General features: G+C 29.7%; 1 protein-coding gene across 3 annotated transcripts in view; it reads right to left on the bottom strand.

The window, feature by feature from the left end:
• LOC130893625 (ecdysone-induced protein 78C) overlaps window positions 1-19547 on the bottom strand; it is a 105588-nt gene that overhangs the window by 35584 nt on the left and 50457 nt on the right. The window contains exon 2 of one of the 3 annotated variants that reach the window (XM_057799860.1): window positions 19110-19440. The exons of the other annotated variants lie outside the window; for them this stretch is intronic. Within the exon in view, the coding sequence (XP_057655843.1) occupies window positions 19110-19440 (331 nt within the window). The remainder of the gene's footprint in view (window positions 1-19109; window positions 19441-19547) is intronic. 3 annotated transcript variants of the gene reach the window in all.

Raw genomic sequence — 19547 nt, 5'->3', positions numbered from 1 at the left:
AGCGAAATCGTCACTTATTAAACAAAATAAAATTCCGAAATATGTGACATACTCTATGAAATTCTTTATTTCGCGCATTATATAATAATATGAAGTGGAATAGAAAAATAATGTTTCAAGGATATTGAGTCGTTGACTCCTAGACGTGCCGGCAGTGTTGCCATTTCCCACAATAAGTAGTGATTTTAACACCCAGTGGGGGTATTACACTTTCAAGTCAACGGAGTTATTTATTGTTATTTTTTTGTAATATATATGATGTTCAGAACGGAAATTTTAAACTATAATACTATAATAGATTTAAATTGATTTGAATGTTACACTAGAATGTGTAATAGTATATGACAATATTACTCTCAGAATAAATTTTAACCACTCTAAATCCTACGTGCGACTTAGAAAGCTGAAATAGTTTGCTTATACTTTTTGAGCAGGAGTTCCATCTCAAACTTTTCATTGGAATATACATTTTGTCAGTGATTAAACGATCAGTGAAAAAAAAAAACAAATTTTTCCAACTTCATACACTGAAACAAAAACAAAAGAGAATTGACAAAATTTACGAAATCTCAATTAATTATTGCAAGTAAAATTTTATTATTGTTATACATTTATACATATTTCTTATATTGTACTTGACCTTAATTTCAGTCCCAGACGATGAATACACAAGTATTCTAAAGTTTGGAAAATATATTAAAGTTGGTCTACTTTGGTGTTTCATTGCCACGTTCCCAGTAATCAATAAGAAAAGTGTCATAATATAGTTAGCAAAGACTTCGTTACATTTCATATAAATCATACATTGGAACGAAGTCTGCCAGCTAGATTATGGACGTTTTCTTATGGGGAAAGCGACAAGGAAACACCAAAGTGGACTTACTTCAATATATTTTCCGAGCTTTCGAATACTTATGTATTCATCTGGGACTGAAATTATGGTCAAATACAATATAAAAGTATTTATGAATGTATAACAATAATAAAATTTATGGCGGTTTTGAATTTTGTTCGTTAAATGTATGTTAAAAATATTGATTCTGGTTACTATTGAAGTCGTTATTAATTTTAATTAGTTAGATTATAAATAAAATTCAATTTTTATAGGCTAAGTCGTTATTAATGGAGCTGAATATTAATTGCATATATGCATAAATATTACACTACGGTTATTTAAATCAGTTTTTTTATTGATACAAGGAATATTTTGGACAATATATATTGTCTCTAAAAACGTTTTCTGTTGTTTTCCTCAGTTTTCAAAACTTTGGCAGATTCATAATTCATCCTCTGTCCTCCAATGGTAGACATGTGTCGCTAATAAATTTCATATACTATGTTTGGTTGGTGTTTTATCTTTTATTTTAGAAAAAATGTATTAAATATTAAGAGTTTCACTGTACGCTATCTCAATATTGTGTTATTTAAAGATTCCAGAAAGTTTAGGAGTAACTGATTTTATATATGGTGAATGTGTATAAATATGTGAGACAAAAAAGAGCCGGAATTTACTTTTGAAGATGATATCGATTCAATGTTGAAGTCAGATGCGTTATACAGAAATCGTTTCGACGGATATAACGAATATGTTTTCATAAAAAAGTTTAACTATTTTAGGGTGTTCTGAGGGCAAATTGGATTGGACATTTTAAGGACTCTATTTTTCATCTGTTTGATTAAATTAATCTGAGTGTTACGTGGGTGATATGAATGATAATTGATATATCTTCCATTACGTATTGGTTACTCATACCAGTAAATTGAAATTTTATTATCTCCATCAAACCCTTAATATTCAATCTATTATTTAACTAAAATAAAGGATAAAACACCAATCAATAAGGTTTAAATTGTGACAATAAGTACATTGGTCAGACGAAGAGGTCACTCCCCACCCTTCTGACAGAAGCTATAGCAAATTAGATCGTGCCAGGTGTTCATTAGCGACACATGTCTTTACCATGAATTATGAATCTGCCAAAGCTTTGACAACTGATAAAAACTACAAGAAATCTATTTTTAGAAAGAAAATATATTGTCCATCTAGCCTATGAAATTCAACTCATAACGACCTAATAAATTAAATGGCATTTATAATCATACTAATGAATATGCAGCTCCATTCATAACGATCAACCCTATTAAAATTTGATGTTATTCATAAACTAACGAAACTATATTCAACATCATTCACAACAACTCTAACTTCATTCATAATCTGACTAATGAAAATTAATAATTTATACTCGTGAAAATTAATAATTTATATAGCAACCAGAACCAATATTTCAATCTCAATTTCAATTCTTTAATCAATTTGAATATTAAAATTCTTGAATACAATTTTCTTACAAGAAATAACACAATTTGAAACCGACTAATTATTTTAAGTAAATTTTATTATTCTCATACATTTAAACATATTTTTATATTATAGTTGATCATAATATCAGACGATAAGCATATAAGTATTCGAAAGTTTGGGATATATTGAAGTAAGTACACTTTGGTGCTTACTTCAATATATTTGATTATGATAAATACCGAAGATAGGTCGAAACGTCAAAAATGTTGTTTTTGAAATAATTCATTTTTATTTAAACCATTTACCACCAATAACATATTAAAGATTCAATTGGAGCTTAGTTAAATATTGATTGGAAAGGAAAAACAGAGATATTTATGTAAAGTATTTTCAAATGGAGTCTTTTCGCAGCGTAGCGTTTACTCGAATATGTAAGTCCACTAGGACACTCTGAAATATTTTAGATGTCGATGATATGAATCATTGGTTGCTTGTTTGTATTTGCAGTGCTGCAAGCTCTATTCAATACCTTGTACGCTCAACAAGCGAGTCGGTCACCAAATATAAAATTTAGTTTTAGTTGGTTAGGATAGATTCTTTAGAATTGCTTGAATGAGCATATTCACGAGTGAAATTTAGCGTTGTTCCTATCAATTCACTCTTTGTGCAAATCTTTTTATTCGTGAGGAATATATTAATTCGTATATAAAAAGGAATAAGCAACCTTACAGAGATTTGTGATGGACAATAATATGATTTCCGTTTATTGATAGGCGTTCTTCTAATCAAACTAAATAAAGTTGATATTGCTAATGCTAATAAGTACATATAACCAATAATTTGCGTTAAAACCAGGTTGAGTTTTTATTGTACAGAAATTGCCTGAGGCTAAGGCTCAAATCAGGAGTTTTCGTTTTGTTCCACGAGAGTTACTGAACTTTAAAACATTGAGAAAATATGAATACAGTGTTTGGGGGATTTGGGGTTAAGATGATTTTTCCTGGAAGGAATAATCCCCAGAATAATCGTGAGTTTCCTCTGGTGATGAAAAACTGATTGGTATTAGGAAATCAGAAAATAAATTGAATACTCCATCTTCTTGGATATTATAAACTGTAAGGATGATTGAATTAATAATGGATTCTGATGGTACAGCTTCCAGATCAGCTTAGGAGGGTTGATTTGTTTTCTCTGGTCTCAAATTTATTCTTGAATAAATCATTTAGGCTTTGATACATGAATAAATTTCGGTTTATATGTGTCAAACTTATTCTCGCAGATAATATTTAGGATTTTGCACTGTAGATAACGCAGCATTCGTTGCTTCACTTGCTACGGGTTTTTTCACGATTCTTATCGAATTTCCGTATACTTTAAATTTATCCATTTACTATAATCTTGTCTGTTATCAAATATTTCAGCTGCTTCTCGATACGTTTTATAATTATCATCCACAATAGTTTTTCTTCTAAATTCAATAACGCCGGCATCTTTACTTAGAATTTTTTGTGACTTTCAAATATGTAAATATCACAGGAGCTTAATTAATCATTTTCGATTATTATTATATTATTGATAATTAATCATAACTTTTTTAAAAAGGTATCAATTTGTACTTATGCACTTACTAGTGTTGATGGACGATAAAAAAATGTATAAAATCATCGTTTTCCAATATTTTGTTGTATGAATGTATATTTACACAAATATGATTTTAAATACATACTTCGAAGAAAATTCATAATTTTTATCACACCTCGTAGTCAAAACTTTTGAAATCTGTTGTATTTCAGTTTTCAAGCCATGCATAATTTTTAAGGAAGAACTTTTTTTTTTCGTAATGTTAACAATAAGAAAGTTTTTCACATGGCACGAATTTGAGTAGACACAGTATTTTCATTATACTATGTTTGATAACTTTTCTCCAAATAATTACCAAATTCTCAATTTGGTCTTCTCAAATTAATTTAAAACCTAAAGGTTGGTTGTGGGAATCATGTGGATTTCACTTACAAAATAATATTTATACCTAATAAACCAATTATCTCAAAAAATTTCTTATACAAGTGGTACGTCACTGGCACTAGAAGTCTTCGTTTTGGAACGTTCACTGAGTTCATTGGCCCAATCTGAATCGAAAAAAGCTCCAAGCAAAGGTATTAAAACCAGTTTCTACAATATAAAGAGCTTCATCATCATCTTAATCATCGTAAAGGTACGTCATGTCCGGCAACCCGTAGATAGATTAACATCTAGTTATAGTCGTATTCGCTGTGAGGTACTACTTGACTGAGTATATTAAATATTTTGCTTTACAAAATAAATTTTTTCGACGACTATTTATTTATAAGATAATTCAATGAGTACTGAAAGGTTCTATTAGTTACATTTCAAAGAAATTAATTAAATATTATTAACATAAAGAAACTAATATAATATCATTTTCAGGAAGCTTCAACAGTTAATGTCAAGCTTACCACAATGTTTACCCTACAACAACACCAACACTCATAATTACACTGTCTCACGCGCGTTTAGCGTTTAGCTACGTTTAAAATCGAATGGTTTTCGTTATCTGTAATCTGGAGAATAATGTTAACCGTGTGAAGAAAACGGGCATAAGAAGATTCAATTTACAATCACGAATATACTCGTTGTGCATGGATATAATAAAGAATATTGACGCTTTAGTTACAAAAAACCAACTAATTTCATAGTGTGTGCGTGTTTGTGTGTTTATGTGTGTGTTAGTGTGTGTTTGTTATAAAGTTTTTCTTTTTAAAAATATTCAAAGAAAAACCTATTAATATCGTGTACAATTTACATGAAATTTATAATTCTCAAATTTTTCACATAAATGACAAATTAGTGATTCAAGTGAACCTTATGTCCAAAATTGACATAACATTACCAAAGAGAGAAATACATTATTTTGGTGGAGTGTTTATAACTGTTATAACTGTTGAACCCCCATACACTGTGAGGAAAGTGAGAAACAAAAACCGCCATGATACTAGAAATAAACAGTTACCGAGCACCGTGAAAGAAAAAAATCAGAAAAACATGTAGTACTTGAATACGTTAGTTAGAACATTAAGCCTACAACTTCAAATCTTCACTAGTCACAAAAACTGTAAAAATAAAACCCTCATGCCCATTTAATCAGCGAATAACGACAAACGAAAACAACATATAAACATAATAAACTTAACAAGTGTCGAAATTTATACTATATATCAATTCAAAAACAAAACAGGTCCAGGATGCAATGATACACAACTTGGTAATTAAAAACTCACATCACACCAAGTCGCAAATTACGCCCCAATATCATAGCCATTATTAAATTTCTGTGGAAATCTGTAAATCAATATTTTTTGTAAGCAATACAGCAAGTTGATTGATGAAGTATTTAACAGATTGTGAAAAAACATTATACCCCTTGAGCAATACGGAGACTGTCATAACACAACTGATTAAATAATATGATTATTCAATTCCTTAAAAGAATGTTTTCAGGAGACAACAAATTTGTTAAGGCAACAATAGATATAAAAAAAGCTTGTGAATTTGATGGTTCGTGGTTTACAAACTAATAATTATGAATATGCCCAATTATTTGCATTGAGCTGAGCTCGCACAACAGATTTTTTTTTATGAAAATAAATAAAACTTCCGAAGGACCATTCTCCATTCAATTCGAAGTACCACGTGGTTCAGTTATTTGATACTTCATATATCGAAGTTAATATCTTCGTAGATATTATTCCAGCAGACTTGCTTGGCTTTTTTTATAGCAATACTCACTCTACATTTTGTACTTATATTCAAATTTTTTTAACTTCTGGTTCATTTCATCTTGTAGTTATTTCTGTTTTTCATGTACATTCCTTTCTGAGGTGTGCGAATTTGTACAACCACCAATATACCGGGTTATCTTTGGGTGATTCTTTCATTAAGCATCGAAATCTTGTATATTTTAGAGAGTATTTCATAAAAACGTTCTGGGTTTGATGTAATTATATTTGTTATAATGTGAGAGACTACTTCCTCATGCTCCATTAATCAGATTTTCCATTGAAATCGCCAATAGAATACTTTTTTCACATCGTTTATTTCTTTATTTAGGGAAGCATAGCAACCGTAGACCGTGAAGACATAACAAGACGTAACAATATACGTATCAATTTCCCTATCAAACGTCTTTTGAAGCATATTTGAAGTGAACTTAAAGCTGCTTTGGGAATTTTTGGTAATAATAAAAATGTTTCATGATCAATACCTGCTATGACATTATTGAGCTGTGATTATTTCTCACTGTTTTGTGATATGTATTATTAACTAATAAATTTTTGAGCAGGTCTATATATTGGTTGTTGAATGAAATAACTGGGACGTTACTTTTGCCCGCCTTAGTGACAATTAATTCAGGATGGGTTTTTAGTCTCTGCATTTTTCATAAATTAGATTGTAAAAAGGGGTTTTGATATTTGTAGAAGTGAAAGGTACCGGCTGTCATCAATAACTCTTAAATCATAAGAGAAGTATTTTTTTGTTATCGTAGGATAAACGTTTCCACTACCCCTTATAATCCTATCATTTTGTGAATGAAAAAACAATTTCTCAAACAATTTGTCATCAACTCATATTTAAACACTCCCTTCCGTATACCCGTTTTCAAATTTGTTTATATTTTTCACATACATAGGAACAAAATAGTTATCAATGATAAAAAACATCCAAATAATTGTCCAAATGTCGGTACACTCTTAAACTTAGATTAAGAAATTATTCCGTGTGGTTGGAAATGAATTTTTATATTGTCGATCTTGTTGTGAGTGATCTCTCGATTGATATAATTATGTGTATAGTCAATGTCAAATCATATTTTGGTATAAATCAGACGTTAAAGTTACCGTCTTCAGAGATTGAGATGACTTTCAGTCTCTGGAGACGATAATTGGTTTTCGCGCGTCAGTGTAATTGTGAGTGTCGATGTAGTGGTAGTGTAAACCATGTATTTAGTATGAATATCGCCAACAGTTCCAGAAATTCCAAGTTGATTCTCAACTCAACTATTCCTAAACCAATCCCAATGAGCATATCAAGTACACAAGTACCAGAAATTGGAATCTGAATAACATTTCACATGTGAACAAAATGATCAAGTATTCATTGAGAATACTAATTACTATAAAACTACTTTTCGTAATTCAAATCCCATCAAAGAGATGGAAAATAATAATTTTTCAGATAAAACATATGGGTGATTCCGTTCTAACTGTGATTATTTGTATTCAAAATTTCAAGATTTTAAAATTTAACTTTTCTAACTTTTTTATGCATATTATTCATCTATTTTACTGTAAAAATAAAACTCTAAGAGGAATTTACTACAACTTCAAAGTATCACGAGCAAGACACAAATGTCGGATTTTGAGTTCCACGGTACTGACTCATTTATCCACGGTACTGACATGGTAACTTAAGATATTAAACAACAAGTGCATCAATTTTCCTCAGTTTGATCATAAACATTAGAATTTATAAGGTAATTAGTTTAAATCATTTGTTACGACAAAAAAAATTAATAATTTATCGGTAAATTCTAGGAATGGACATGACACGGTACTGACATTCAAGTGATGTAGTATAAGTTTTCTTTAAGTGGCAAGTTATATTGTATAAAAATAATGTTTAAATATCTTGAGAATTATTCAATTAACACAAAATTTTTATTAATTGATTATTAATTAATGACTAGTACAAAAAAACAATACAGGACATTGAATATCAGTTATAATGGAATCACCCATATATACGAGTAGTTATTAAAATCCGCCATTGAATCTCCTCGTAGATACTGGCTGAACAAAATAATTTTGAATCCTGTAATTGCTGTAATATTTGAAAAATAATTGTGAAAAATGAACCATTTATAATAAGCTTAATTTTTTGTTTAATCTTCATTTAGTTATTTTTTTGTTTGTTTTTTAGTTTATACAAGCTTTTGTATACAATTTGTAACAATTTTTTGACAATAAAATATTTCTCTTTCTCTCACTATTCCAAGTTGTATAGAATTTGAATCTCAAATTTCACACCATTTTTTATAGGGCAATCGGATTAGACAATTTGAAACTTTAAAAAGCACATATTGATATTCAAAAATTCTGTATTACCTATTGAATATCATCAATAAATCAATCCAATTCAATTCAGTTAGATTCGCATTCAATAAACTCCATTCGCGTACCTATTGAAGAAAAAAGAAGAAATTTAGGGGCAAATGCTATTGCTCTAGAGGATAAATACATACAAACGAATTATTTAATTTAGCAAAATACGTTTAAGTACATACAAGATTAGAAGGTGATGATGAAATCATTAACGTATTATCTTTCGTTAGAAGACGCGACCAAATACGCCAGCGCGAAATATCGAGAAGTGAGTTGTGTTATTTCTTCATAACATTATTATTCGTTTTTTTCCATCTTCCTTACGTTGGATTTTGTTTTGCAGAGTATGGATCCTAACACCGAAGAGCAACTTTTCAAATTATTCTATAATATTCCTAGGGGAAGAAGCAGAAGAAAGACATTGACGAAGCTCCTTCAGATCATGTAAATGAAAATACCGATAGTGAACAGTCGAATGAGAAAATTTAAATGTTGCAAAATATGGCTGGTAGAGTACCAATAATGGTTGGTAAAAATGGAATGGAATGACTTAAACATAGGCCATATGGGATAAAATTGAAAAAGCACAAGCAAATATTATAACAAATAGACCTTGTCCAAGCACATTGCAAAATTTCATATTCTGATTTTTTTTTAATTCTCTGTTTTATATTTTCTAATAAAGAATGTAATATAATTATTCAACTACCGTAATAAATTTTTGCCTTCTTATATATATTCATAAGTTAATAAAAAATAATAATAATCTGATTTTTTTATTGTTGGAAAAAATCTAATACACAACTACATATGTAACACGAAATAACGCGACCGCTGCCGGATTAACAGAAACCCCACACATTAATATAGAGCGAGCGATAGAGGTAATGAAGTATGCATAATGTGAGTACCGAATTTCGCCAACAGATTTAAGTGAAGAAAAATTTTTTTTATTAATGAGTATAAATGTACTTAAAGTAGATAAAAAATCACCTTTTTATTTTGACATTTGTTATTGATGAATCTACATAATGAAATACAGAACTAATCTCATTTTTTTGCAACTAAAAACATAGTGCCACAATTTGCAGTACATTTACATAGTGGAATTAATGACTCTGGTAAAGTCAGCTTCGTCATTTGTCTTGGACGTAAGTCACCATTGAAATTTTTGTAACGAAATGAACAATAATTAATGGGTGGTAATTGTGTTTGACGAGCATTTTTACATATAAACGTTTTTAGTGTAGCCCTTAATAAATGGAAATGCAAAGCATCTCAAGCGCATATCACTCTCATCAAATTGAAATTGAAACCTATATTTTGAGACATAAATATAAATCTGAATTCATCGGCAGATAATTTTTTATTTGAAAATAAATAAGTGCAAACTGCTTCTAACTGTTTGAATTGCTCATTATGTAGGTCAAGCGTTCCCAGATGCATGAGAGCTGTTTGTACAATATCTTCAGATGCAACTTTCAACCATTGAATTTTACTACCAAATTTACCCCCAGTAGTACTTCCAACCAAGACAAATACATCTGTATCATCTTTGATTATGTTAAAATGAGCTGATTAAATCCTTCATGCGTGAAATATGTGGACCAACATTCAGCTTCTAAATTGTTTGATTGTAATTCAAGTACCCCAAAAATTAAAGATCCTCGCAACTTGAAACATTTTTTTGGATCATCAAATCCCGTACAAATAAACATCTCGCAGTCTTCTGTGAATATTCGAAGAAATCGAACAGGCTGCAATTTATTATGAGCGTTAGTGGGAAAAGCTTTACAATAAGTAGGAATATTTTTTAATTGGTTGGATATTATGATGATATGATTTCTTAATCAAAGACATTTGAATTTCAGCGAGAAGTTGTGATTTTAGTGACTTTCTGTAAAATCCGTCACTGTCAAATAGATAATTACAGTAATTCAATACTTCATACGATGCCAATATCCTTGTATTTAGTCCACGTTAAAAAGCCGTCATGAATGATTTTTTGAAAATTGTTATATCTGTTACGTCTAGAAATTTTTTGCTGGAAGCATTTTTGTTTGATTTCGAAGGAGTGTCCTTAAAGTTGACAAATTTATTTTTTTGTATAGGGTCTGATAATTTCTTAGTTTTCTGGAAAAATCTTCCATTTCCGTATGTAGTTAATACAGCCTCCCTATTTTCTTTAACATTAAGCATCGCGAAGTTAATTCTTCCGCAATTTCAGCACTGACAATATTGAATTCCCTATTAATAGTAAATGAACAACAACTTTTGAAACCCTTAATTGTACTTTCAATTTCGTTTTTTTTTAGTAGTTATTTTCGATTCCGTCCATTCATTAAGACTATTGATGTCACGCTCTTTTTGAAAGAATACAGAAGCAGCCATCTTTCCTTTGCTTGTTCATTTTTAGTGATACCAATTAAGCCTACAACTGCAGAAGATCATTTCTCAGACTGTTCTAGTGCTAAGTCGCAGCCAACTGCATTGAATGTTACTGCAGTTATATTACCTGCAGATCATGTACGACGTCTGCAGGTAATTTAAACATATTTTGTAAATAAATGGTACCCCCACGAATATAATTTTGTGTGATTCATAGAAAAAAATAATGTAAAAATTGATGAGTAGACAATAAATGTAATTCATATTTACTACCTTTGTCAACTATAATTGAATTTAAAAGAATTATTTCAAATATTTGAAGAGTTCGTTTTCAGTACTCATATGATTTAAAAATTTAGAAAATTGGGAAAAATGTTTCAATTGTGGTTTTGTGCTGGTTAAATTTATCGCTTAAGCCGGTACGAACCTTCTCAACAGTTACTTCTTTTAATTCTTGAAGACAAATATTCATACATAAGTTTATGTGCTCTAATACCTCTGTTATATTGAGCACCCTTAAAAATTGATGCAAAGTACTTTCCCCATAAACATTGGCTTCTACAAGAATGCTGTCTACTCACTCCATTCTATATATTGGTTTAAGCATCGTGAGACATTTTTTTGTAGATGAAATGTTCCAATTTCAATATTAATCCCTGGAATTCTTGACTATTGGTTGAAATTTTTTGATATCAGGTAAATTGACATGTTGCTTGAAAGAACAGCTTTATTTTTATTAAACGATGAAGACAATTTAACAAAATTTTTTATGGTAGTGTAAATAACATCTTCTGAAGTCGGTGGCTGAAGAATCGCAGGACTAAATCCAATTGTAGATATAGGAGAATTCTCACATGATAGGAATTTTTGGAATAAAGTCCATCCTGGTATCGAGCTCTTCAACAGTAGATAAAAGTTGTTCAATGATTGATCGCATTATAATCTACATAAAACTCAGAGCAAACTATCAAATTGTGAGTAATTGTTAGTGAAAGTCAGTATACAGGTGATGTAAACATAATCAGATATTAAAGGCTCCAGACTTGCTTTGAAGTAATGAATTCCTTGAACTCAAACTGTTCAGTTATATGTTTCAATTTAACGAGATTATGTTCCTTTATTGAAGTTGTTGTTGTGACTGGCACTATGAAGAAATAACTATGATTTTTTCACTATATTCTTAGGAATAAGTAATTTTTTTCGCATCTTCTCACGCATTCGAAATTATTAATTCTAAATTAAGCTTTTTGTAATTTTTTGAAGCCAAAATTATTCAATATACTTATCAGCTGTTTTCATCTAGTTTAGTGATGATTTGATTTAGCTAAAGCTATATGTTTTGGTGTCTGCTTCTCAGTAACTATAAAAAATATGTTTTCACCAAATTTATCGATAAGTAGTGATTTCACTGCACCTTCAAAGAATTTGTTGGTAACTGGTCTTTAATTTCATCAATTATTTTGTCAAATGCATCGATAAGTATTTCTTTAGAGATCTGATCTATAGGCCGTCTGGTTGGCACCCGAAAACTTCTCGGTAATGTTGAATAATCAAGGTATCACAAACATTGTTACCTAACCTTACCGCAAATAAATCTTCAGGCCGTTGACAAGTACTAAGTTCAATGAGAACATGGTTATAGCTGCTGAAATTTCGGAGCATAAATGTAGTTGCTTATCTTAGTTTCTTGTTACCTTCTTACAAAAGAGACAAACGAGATTATGGAGTAAGCTTCTCCACGTTTGCTTTGGAAGTTGAAAACTTCTCACTAATGCTGTCTTTTCTTCTAATTGTTGCTTCTCTAATATTAAGCAGCGTCCTTGATCTTGGTTTTTCCAGTAAATCACTTGAATCATCGCAAAATAAGCGAAATTGTTCGTTAGGTTTTTTTGTTTTCAAATTAACTAACCAACACTAAGAATTCAGGAAAATATTATTATTTTATATGTATCTACAAAAACACGATTTAACGAAGCAACGTCTTTACGTGAATATATGTAGAAACACACTAGATTCAAATATTTGAGTGCCAGAAATTTAAATCAAGATGCTATATTGAAAATTTCTTTGGCATGGTAAGAAGTCATGGCATTAGAAAAATGAATCATTCATATGCTGCATTTGTTTCGTCGACAAAGTCTTTAATTGCAAATAATTTCATGTCTAAACATTCGCCAGGATTTAATTGTGAAGACGACTTTTCAAAGTGGGCATTGGATACAGAAGAAGCTCAAAATATACAGGATTAGATCTTGTCACTCCTTATATAGCAGGTTCAGTAGTGAAGAAATTATTTAAAATTCTCAAATGCCATTTGTGTAAAAATATAATATTGTCAAACGAATTAATTAAGGCAAATTCATTAATATATTCTAATAGGGAACATAAAAAATGTTTTATGTGTGCTTTCAGCAAAATTCTGTGATATTTTCAAAAGTTTTGATAAAATTTTCGAAAGATTGCCGCAGTTAATCAATTTGTTAGGCATAAAAAACAAATATTTTATTTGGAGGATTTGACAGACATTTCCTCAATATTTTGTTCAGATTATAAGGATTATGTAAATATTTTTGTAAATATTAATTTTAACATATGCATCTTTCATTACATAGGTATTATTAATAAAATTTTGGGGCAAAGATCAACAATATAAAGACTATGATATTGTGATGAATATGACATATGTTAAATATAGGGAAAGCTGCAAGAAAGTCAACGGTAATCATTAATTAACCATGGTTATAAAATCAGTTTTTTATATACCATTGTTTGTTCCATGTACAAACAGAAACATTTTTTAAACACGCCAACATCTCGCTGTTGAAAGTCCTAAACCTGCTACAGTATGAAGGAAAATTTTTTGTTTGTGGATATAGTTATAAAATGTCAAAAACAAAATAAAAATTATAATAATCATCCCGTGTTTCAATATTCCATCTACCTATAATCTTATATAAACTATTTAATTGTGAAATGTACATGGTCGGACCTGATTGTCACATAAATTGGTAAATGAAACCAAAATATTTTACATAATACTTCATTTAAACAGTATTTTAATTTCAAGTATTCATATTTTCTTGTAAACAACAATATTTGAATTTGAAATGTTAGCAAAATGAAAGTATTTTGCATAATACTATTGTTTCATTCACAATTTGATGCGACAACTAGCTTCGGGCATTTAAAATTACTGGAATTATTTTTAAATTTCCTGCAAAATTAGTATGGATATGAACCTTAGATCAAATCTTTGATTATAGAAATCTTTTTTCTTGGTACGAAGCTTGTTCGAGAGATGTCGCTAGAATCGAACTTTGTCATAAAATTTTTATACAGAGTGGCAGATCAGTCGAGTATATGAGAAACACACTAAATGCGATGATTAGAAGTGAAGAGAGCGAGAAGGGACCTTCACGCTCGGCGGTAAAATGTGTTTTGTCAGTATTAGGGTCTCAGGTGTAAGAATACGGTCATAGTTGCCGTCACTCGGATTTTGCATACTCAACTACCTCTAGTGTCTGGAATATAAAGCAATATCGAGAGTGAAGGTATCGCAGTTCGAACACTAAAAACTCGTGTAGAATTCACCCAACAGTTGGAGATAACATTTTTTATAGTAGTTTTTATTTGTTAAAAGATTTAAGATTAAAACCACTATAGAGCTTAAAACAGCATGAGTGATATGATTGATGTATATTCCGGAACATATTGGTTTACATTCTTTCTACAGTAAAGTAGGATAATATATCCCTTCTATATGATGAAATTGATAATCTACTATTTTACATGAATGGTGTCGATCCCTATATACAATTAACTACAGAAAAAGAGCATACTAAACAATCATTATTTATTCAAAATAAATTTATTAGAAACTGAAATTTCAACGACATAATTTCTTAAGATTGTGTGAAAATATTTCATATTTATATGTGAATTATAACGAAGTCTTTACCAGCTATATTGTAAGCGGTTTCTCATTGGCAAAGAAACACCAAAGTATATTAAAGTTAGTTCAATTTGGTGTTTCATTGCCACGTTCCCAATAAGAAACCGATCATAATATACCTGGCAAAGACTTCGTTACAATTCACATACAAATATGGAATACTTATAACCATGGTCCAAAATCAAAATGAACATCGCGAAACAATATAACAGAAGATGGTTCCTACTACAATGTCGAAAAAATAACATTCTTCCCACCTTTCTACTGAATAATATCGAGCATATTGAAAAAATACTCATACGCCAAGAGCAAGAGACCATCGATAGTTATTACACCTATAATAGGTTAGTACATAAGCTTTTAAATAATGAGATTATTTGTAATCAGAAAACAATATTCAAACTTGAAAATAATGTTTTAGAGCAAACTACAAGTTATTTATAATAAATTATTTCATAAAATTAAAAATAAACAAAAGAAGAAACTTAATATTCCTATCAACAGAAAAATCATTTCAGTTCTCAAAACTCAAGATGAATGGATTAAAAATATTTTATATATAAAGATACCTAAGGATACTCGTACAGTTTCTATCATCAGGCCTAAATTCAGTATTGAACCTATAATTACTAAAGATATTCCAATTAAAACTATGTTAGTTAATATTGATTACATATCCTCTTTCAGACAAAATGAACACGAAAATGAAATGTCGTATAGCCAAAGCAACCAACATTTTAACTAACCACATTCATGAATCGAAACAATCCTCTGTTTTTAGAGATCTATTACATGATAACAGAAATTTTTTGAGAGAAAATCCAAATTTAATAATCATACCATCTAACAAAAGTAATGTCACAGTCATTATGGAGAAACAATTGTATTTATCCAAAGAACTAATCTACAATAATACATCATACAAAGAACTAAACAATGATCCAACTTTTTAGAGTTGTTTTTAGACACCTAATAATTGTAAGAAATTACACAGGTTCTTAACAAAAAACAAATTGACAAGGAATCTAAGAAGAAATTAACAAACTGTAACAGTATTTCTGCTAAATTCTACTGCTTAATAAAAATTCATAAGCCTGCTCTATCAGCTAGACCCATTGTAGCATCAATTAATATCCCATCGAACCCCTTACAAATTGGTTGACCGAAATTTTGACTGAATCTTATGATTATTATATGAAGGACTCCTCTAAAATCAAATAAACTTTCAATAATATAATATAACCACCGAATTATGTTTTATTAGGATTGAATGTAATATCCCTATTTAGTATTGTTCAGTATTGTAATATGCCTTAAGTAATGTAATATGCCTCACGGCTCTACAACATAAATGTGCGATATAAGTGAAAATTGCAAACTTAATAAAGAAACTTTATTAGAATTTATAATATCATTTCTAGCATTTCTATTCCATCTATTCATACATCTTCACCATATATAAAATCAGTTACCCATAAACTTTCTGGAATCTTTAAACAACACGATATTAAAATAGCGTACGGAAAACCCTTAATTCAAACCATTTTCACTAAAGTAAAAGATGAAACACCAATAAAAAATTTCCATACATAGTATGTATATGAAATCCCTTGTTTAAATTGTGACCAAATACATTTGTCAGTAGAAAAGGTCACTGATCAGTAGAATAAATTTCCTCAAGAGTGATGGCAGATTATAAATAATTAAATATAAATTTCAACTTCACTTTTAATGACCTAATCTGTAAAATTTATTGTCATTTATATTCTAAAAAATAAATATTAAGCTACATTTATAACGACCCAGCCTATAGAAATTCCAATCAATATAGAACATCATTCACTAGAACTTATTCTTATCTAACCTATGAAAATCCAACGTCATTCATAATCTAACCAATTGAAAATTAGTAAAAATTCCTATAGTAACCAGAAACAATATTCCCATTAATCATTATTTCCATCAACATCAATTTGAATATTGAATTCTTAACTTAACTTCACTCTTTACCCTGACAATTTGCGTATTCCGTATTCATATTAATAAATGACTTCCAACATGAATATCAAAATAAGAATAAAATCAAAATCGAAATTTGTTTTAATAAGAAAGATTAATTTTGCCTTAGTTTTTGTATCTCAAATACGTAGTAGTCATCAATTAAATTATTTGTAGTTGTATCAATATTAATCGAAAGATTTAAGAAATAAGAAAACAAAGAACATGGATGAAATAATGCCTACCGAACCTGAAAAATTACGAAAATATCGTTATAAATAAAAAAAAGACAAAATAAATAAAAGACAATTTTGTATGATCTGATACGCAAAAAAAGATTCGAGTTGATTTATGACAGTTTATAATTATTTTGTTTTATGTGTTTTGTACTGTTCTTTTTAATATTATGTTTCATCATTGATTATTTACAAATCATTATTACCACTTATTACTATAATTATTTATTGTAGAAATTGAAACAAAGAATATTTTTATTGTATTACTTTCCGTATCATATTTTACGTAATTTTTTGGCATTCTTCTGAAATAATCCTCTTCAAGTGGGCCACATTATCAAATGGTTCTCGTTGATAAATCTGTTTTAAGTAACCCCATAAAAAAATGAAAGGGAATCTAATCAGCAGACCTAGAAGGCTAAAAAATATCTGAATACCTGTGAACCACCTTCCCATTTAACACATTTTCAAGTACTCCAACGTTTCATGTACTATAGATGGAAGCAACGTCTTGTTGTAACCCAATTGTCATACGTTTTTGTAATGGCAGGTCGTGCAAAAAATCACTTACTTGATTTTCTAATATTTGTAAGTATTGTGCGGTATATAAGGAATGTCAACAGAAAAAGGTCCAACTAATTTATTTTTGTACACACTACACCATACGTTCGTTTTAAAAGAATATTGATTCCGAGATTTTATTACAAAGTCTGGATTACTTTTAAACCACCAGCGACAATTTTGTGATGGTTCCGTTTGAAGAAATTGTTGCCTCATCGGACAATATAATAGTTCTTGTAAAAAGAGGATCTTCATCCAACTTTCCTTGGATCAGAGTGCAGAATTCAAAACGAATATCGTAATCCCTTGTGTACAAATTGCGGTTTGTGTGCATGATATTTATTACCTTTCAAAATATTTGCCACTGTATGTTTACTTACTGAAGTAGTTTAGATTGCAGAGGCCCTTTTCCTTAATGACAGTTTGGGTCTTATGATGTGATAAAAGCATCACTTTAAATCACTGTCTTCATTCGCAACCAGTCTTCGGCGTTTATCCTTAAATTTAGTTTCTATAATTCCACTAGCCTTAAATTTATTTGAAATTGTTGTAACTGTTGAATGCCTATGCCGATGTCTATTATTAAAAATATTTGCGGCATCTCTATGTGTTTTATTTTTCTATTTTTTTCTTCACTACTTAATAAATTTGCCTTTTTTATTGTAATGTTATAAACAACAACGCACTCTGACATTTACTGTCATATACTTTAAGTCGGGGCATCCTATATTGTGTTAAATTTTATCTCACCAGAATAATTAATACGATAATAATATAATAAGTAAATAATTACAAAACCTAAATTTTTATAATAAATGGCTCTGATTGCATATTTAATTCGAAACAAATTTTGTCCATATGATTTTTCTGAATTGTAAAAAATGTAGATACTTTACTCTTGTACATAATTCAAATATTTTGACAAACTTCGTATACTGCTCTAAAAAATTGATATCTTATGGTTGCATTTCAACTTTTGGACCATGCAGAGCTTTATATCAAGAATAACTTTTTTTCATAAAACCACTAATAGAGAAGTTTTCCATGTGGTATACACACATATATAAACGTATATATGAATGAATGCATCTAAATGTTCTTGATTTTAGGTCTATTCTGTTTTAAAATTAGTTTTTTTTTTTGATAATTTTTGTAAGAAAGATAAATTTTAACTTTTCGACTTTTTTTGATAGTAAAAAAGAAAAGTATACAAAGGTTTTCTTATTGGAAACACCAAAGTAGACTAACTAATATATTTTCCGAGCTTTCGAAAACCTATGTATTCATCGTCTCCACGTTCTGAATTAGTTAAAGGCTCAATATTTTACAATTCAATTAAAAAAAAAGCACACAATCACTTGCAATTGAAATCAAATCGAAATCATCATTTCCCACATTCCGCAATAATAATCTATATATATATATATATATATATATATATATATATATATAAAACCTAAGAATAATATTTAGAAAATGAATTATTTTACCTTGTTTGATTGCTATAGTAGATGTAGTTCCTCCTGGGGAAGTGATCAGCACCGGACTTTGCACTGGCGTAACTTTAAGAGGTATATGTAAAGATGTTAATTGTTGGGGCGGGGGAGAACCTTCAGTCGTTGAACCCACTGAACTAGGGTCACTAAATCCCTGCGTGTCTTCAGGAGTGTCAAAAAAACATAAATTGAACTCAGAACCGGCTTCGAAAGTAATTTGCGGAGGGTTTATCTTTTCGGGAGAGGGAGCGCGACCCAGGTTACCACTCAGCGATTGATCTATTTTGAAAACGTCCATTTTACCAATCGGCTGGTGGCACAAGCTCTGAAAAATTTACCGAAACAGTTCGTATCCATAGTATTTTATTGTTTTCAATGTTAGTAAAGAGCAGGTTAGTACGGTTAGTAAGAAAAATCGATGGTGAATATGCC

This window comes from Diorhabda carinulata, chromosome 5 (genome assembly GCF_026250575.1).
Source record: "Diorhabda carinulata isolate Delta chromosome 5, icDioCari1.1, whole genome shotgun sequence".
NCBI lineage: Eukaryota > Metazoa > Arthropoda > Insecta > Coleoptera > Chrysomelidae > Diorhabda > Diorhabda carinulata.
The sequence above is the reverse complement of the archived record's forward strand: the minus strand, read 5'-3'. Positions and strand labels throughout refer to the sequence as shown.